Consider the following 5,028-nt stretch of genomic DNA (forward strand, 5'->3'; position numbering starts at 1 on the left):
TGCGGATATACAAAAATAAATAAATAAATAAATAAATATTTTTTTATATTTCAACTAATAATTATTATATATATTATTTTAATTTTATTATTTAAAAAAATATATTTAACATTTTTTTAAGAGTTAATATATTTAAAAAAATAAAAAATTTTATTAATATTTTTTAATAAAAATAAATTTTAAAAAATTTTATATTTTACAAATATATCCATATTGGATTTGATTATCCAAATTTAAAAACTACAAATGTTAAATATGATAATTTTAGTATGAATTGAATTGAAATTTTAACTATATTTAATCCGATTTGGTAAGGCAGATAGTCGCTTTACTACTCCTACCATGTCTTCCAATCTTCCATGGGAACACCACTTTTAGACTCTTCACTCTCCACCAAATTTCCTCTTCAGCATGTCCAACTCAATTATTAAAAGAAAATTTAATTTCATTTATTGTTATTTTATTATTTGTTTTGATAAAACAAAAATGTTCCTATGTATGTGTGTGTCCACCAGAGATCCTTACTTAGGAATGTTTTAAGCATACCATCCATTTTAGGGTTCTACCCTTTTCCCCTTGCCCCTGTATTCTCTTATTTTTCATTTATTATTTATCACAAATTTGATTTTTCTATTGTTGTCAACCATTTTTATCTTTCGTAGGAGGGTTTTTGTTTCCTTTTCTTTTCTAATTTAATTACGATCAAATTGAAACTCGATCGCTGCTGGTGAAATTGATTTACATTGAAGATGGATCACACCATTTCAAGAGAAAGGGACATTGACTTTGACCTAGAAAGTGGTGGGAACAGTACCGAAGAGGATTCGAGCACCGATCGTTCCACAAGTGATGGAGATTCAAATGGCGGTTTTCGTTATCCCTGGAATAGGATTCTAGGCTTCGAGTCGTCTTCATGCAGCAATTCATCAACAAAACCTGTTAACGGTGTTGATAATGTTGGTGTTCTTGTTAATGATGATAATTATAATAATTATGCTCATGTTAATAACCAAAACGCTAATAAGGCGGCTACTAACCCATCAAGAAAGCCTTCAAAGCCACCATTGCCTCCTAATGGTCCATCATTGATTGCTGGAGATCAGAGGTTTGTGAAGGAGCTTAGCGAGCTTGCGTTGAGGAAGAGAGCGAGGATTAAGAGAATGAAAGCAGTGAGGAAGATGAAAGCAATAAAGTCTGCATCATCCTCATCTTCATCGTATACTGGCTTCTCTGCCTTGGTCATCAGTGTTTTCTTCTTGCTTGTTTTAATATTCCACGGTAATTACTTTACCTCAAATTCTTCTTTTCTAGTATTATACACCCTTAATTCTCCCAAATTGATCAATTGAGTTCCTATACTACTAAATTATTCTCATCCCCACTATGACATGCATTTTAGTTTGTTCTTTTCATGTTGAATCTATATGTTATGTTGATTTGTGGCATAGAGTTGTTTGTGTTGGTACATTGGTTTGGTTTCATTTACTTTGCAATTGTGGCTCTTTTAACAAATTTTTGAGTGACCCGAAAGCTTGATATGCTTATTGTTCTTCATCTTACCATTTCCTTGTGTTGCAATGCATTACTTTTAATTTGAGTTATGTTGCTTCTAAGAAAATTTTAAAGGCATGGCTACTATTTAAACGTGCAAATTCACCATTTCTATGACATAGAGCATTTGATTGCTAACTTTATTTTGTTGTGTTCGCTCATTATTACTGTTACTGCTTTTTTTTTCAGACACACACGTATACATCATCATAGTCATCGTCATTGTCGTCATTTTACCTCTATTTTGCTTTGGTCTTTTTTCTCTGTGCAGCTCTATATCTTAACTTTCAAATGCTACTAGAACCTCCTCAGTCGAATATCTATAACTCGAGTTATGATTTGATAAATGAGTAAAGATCATAATTTGACAGCATCTAACTCCTTGTGATGGATCCTACTTTGCTCCTATATCTTATGATTCAATACAAAATTTTAAAAAATATATATATATATTACAGACACCGGTTTAAATTAATCAAATCAACTCAATTAACAAGATAAAATCACATATTTAACCAGTTATGTAATTGGAAAGACAAAACATAAAATTAGTGAAATTGCATGATAGATAACAACAACAAAGCCTTGTCCCATTGTGCCCTGTCATGTATCATCTCTACAGAGAGACAGACCGTTTACATGTAGATCTCGTTTGACCACCTCATGGATGGTCTTCTTAGGTCTTCCTCTGCCTTTCACCCCCTTGTCCATCTTCCATCTCATCCACCCTCCTGACTAGGTGTTTCTGTCGGTCTTCTTCTCACATGTCCACCACCTGAGACGGCGATTCAACCATCTTTTCCGCAATAAATTGCATGATAGATAAAAAAGAATAAATACATATACAAATAGGGATACAAATATCATAATAATTGCACTCTATCATCACTTGCTACATCCTTAATGTCACCTTGCCTTCAGCGTAATGTTTGGTTTCAACTTCAAATTCCAAGGGACTTAGTTTTTAGTGAACTTCAATTATCAAACTCTAAGGTTTTGGTGTCTATTATAAATTCTAAGGCAGTTTATGCTTTACAGAATGTTTTCACATTCCTGAAATATTATATCTAATGAGCATCAAATCAATAAGTTTTTTAATTCATCTATGTTGAAAACCTTGTCTTTGTTAATAGCTTGAAAACTCATGCTTTTCTTCCAGGAATCAGATCTGTGCATAGCAATGTTGTTGAGTTAACAGCTTCACCTGAAACAGTGACTCCAACTGATGAAGATATTATTTCAGTTCAGTATCCAAAGAATTCTATCATCAATGAAGGTAATGCCCCTAGTCTTTATTATCATCTGTGAACTCCATGTGCTCTATGAAGATATAGTTTTATGAGAACTGTAGCAGCCTGATTTTTTTTAACCCAACTTTCTTGTAATTTTGCAGTTCCAAAGGAAAGATGATGAGGTGGTAATTTTGGAGATTCTTTCCATCCAAGCTGAGTTTTTCTCTATCCTTAATTATCTAGTTTGGATCATGTATGTATTCTGTATAGATATTAGGAACCTTAGGTATTTCTCAAAGTTTCATTGGTACTCCTCTTGATGATTTCTGTTTTCAACTTCCCTCTACTCTTTAGATAGCGCTGTTTAGTTCTATTCTATCATAGCTGAGCTACGATCTACCTGTAACTGTTTAATTACTTAGCAAGATTTGGGAATTGTGGCCATGAAGAAACAATGGCAATGTGAAGTTGAGACGAATGCACTTAGTGCACAATATAGTTGATTCCTAATGATGGCTGTTACACTAATTTTCACACCAAATGTGTTCTCCAAATTTTAGTATATATATTAGGACACAAGACACATGGGAACGGTTATTACCACTGTATTGCAATGTCTAGTCATTTTTGTGACACAAGTATAGAGATAGAGGAAGATGGTGACATAGAGACACAAAAATATTATAATGTTTGGTTCTGGCAGGTGGTGGTGTTAATTTGTATGATGGCAATGGTGGTGGCAGTAAGCGGAGGAAAGTGATGATGGTGGTTGTAGAAAGTGTGAGTTCTAAGGAGATGAAGATAGATTCTCAAGGTGGAATCATGAACAGAGAGAGCTCGGCAGAGAATAAATGAAGAACTTGTCATTAATTGAATGATGAATCACACATTACAACTATCTTACATCTATATATAGTTGCTAACTAACCACTAACATTCTGCCAGCTGTCACTAGCTTAACAGACTTCTTACAAATTTTCCAACTAACTCAAACTAACATAACTAACACTCGGCTTACTGTATTAACTTAGTTACTCTAATCTACTTATCTCAAGTCACAGTGGTGGTGTTGGGATGGAACAAGGTTGCCTTGTGTAAAAAGATGAAGATGGATGGGGCTGAAGATAGGACACAGCAGAAGCGTAGATGCAGAGAAGAATATGGTTAAATCTGTTGTGCAGTTATGCTAGTTTCTTAAATTTTAATAGATAAAAAATTGTTCCAGACCTAAAAAAGAAAGGTACAGATAATTGTTCATAGTTTCTTGTTAGATGAGTTTCAGCTGTACAAATTCATTTGGGCACATAATGGCTAGAATGGATGACATTTCCAAAAATAATTACAAGAAAATGAGAAATCTGAAATCATTTTAGACAATGAGATTGGTTTATATTCCATCTAAGTATGTGGATTTGTATGTCTTTTGTTTGTTTCTTCTTTGTTTTCGGTTCTGAAGATTACATTTCATTCAATGATAAAAATAGGTACATCAGAATACCAAAAGGGTACATCAGAAGCAAGTAGTACAGTAAAACAAATACACTAACAATTATTACAAACTATACCTTGCTTAAGCCATTGCCATTGCCCATTAGCAACAATCCATCTAATGACTCTTCATCCTTCACCAATAACTAGTAGAGGCACCAAATGATTTGCAATAGAATATGAATTTTAAACCTACAAAATTTTATCAATCCACTTAAAATCTATACAGGCCTATTTAGTAGTTTTTGTTCTTTCTTTTCTTTTGATCCTGTGCTCTTCTATTATAACCATAATTGACATTTTTCTGTCTTTGCACTCATTATTATCCTGACTTCAAAAATGTTCATTTAGAAAGGAAGCAACCGTTTTATCCACTTCCACTACAAATCATCAACCAAACACTTTTTTTTTGTTTGGCTTGTCCACAGTATCTCTCAACCCAGCAGACCGAGAATTAATCTATTGCGAGTTCCATTTAACGGTCGAATCCCCGACACTTGATTAAGAGGATGAGTGAGTTGACTACTCAACCAATTCAAGTTGATTAACACTTTTTTTTAATCAGAAGAATTAGACCGCCTTTAGACATTACATCACAAATTTATCCATATTACATAGGGCCGTCAAAATGGGTTAAACACATAGAGTCAACTCATTTACCCGTTTAAACGGTGTTCATACCCTGGCCCAATGATTAAGGGCCCAGGTCCAACTAAAAGGCCCAATCCAACAGATTAAGCCTTTCTAAGCGCCGACC

General features: G+C 33.6%; 1 protein-coding gene across 1 annotated transcript; it reads left to right on the forward strand.

The window, feature by feature from the left end:
• The first annotated feature begins 347 nt into the window (after nucleotides 1–347).
• LOC130947686 (uncharacterized) lies at nucleotides 348–4,150 on the forward strand. Its single transcript, XM_057876386.1, has 3 exons — nucleotides 348–1,278; nucleotides 2,711–2,827; nucleotides 2,945–4,150. Exons 1-3 carry the CDS (start codon nucleotides 750–752, stop codon nucleotides 2,959–2,961), a joined length of 663 nt encoding a protein of 220 aa, XP_057732369.1. The 5' UTR covers nucleotides 348–749; the 3' UTR covers nucleotides 2,962–4,150.
• Nucleotides 4,151–5,028: the final 878 nt, after the last annotated feature.

Source organism: Arachis stenosperma, chromosome 9 (genome assembly GCF_014773155.1).
Source record: "Arachis stenosperma cultivar V10309 chromosome 9, arast.V10309.gnm1.PFL2, whole genome shotgun sequence".
In the NCBI taxonomy this organism is placed as follows: Eukaryota; Viridiplantae; Streptophyta; class Magnoliopsida; order Fabales; family Fabaceae; genus Arachis; species Arachis stenosperma.

What these genes read in the sequence shown, in the direction of transcription:
- LOC130947686 (XM_057876386.1), top strand. Translation starts at nt 750, where the DNA reads ATGGATCACACCATTTCAAGAGAAAGGGACATTGACTTTGACCTAGAA. An exon ending in GCTTGTTTTAATATTCCACG is followed by an intron (nt 1,279 to 2,710) that starts GTAATTACTTTA and finishes CTTTTCTTCCAG; the next exon opens with GAATCAGATCTGTGCATAGC.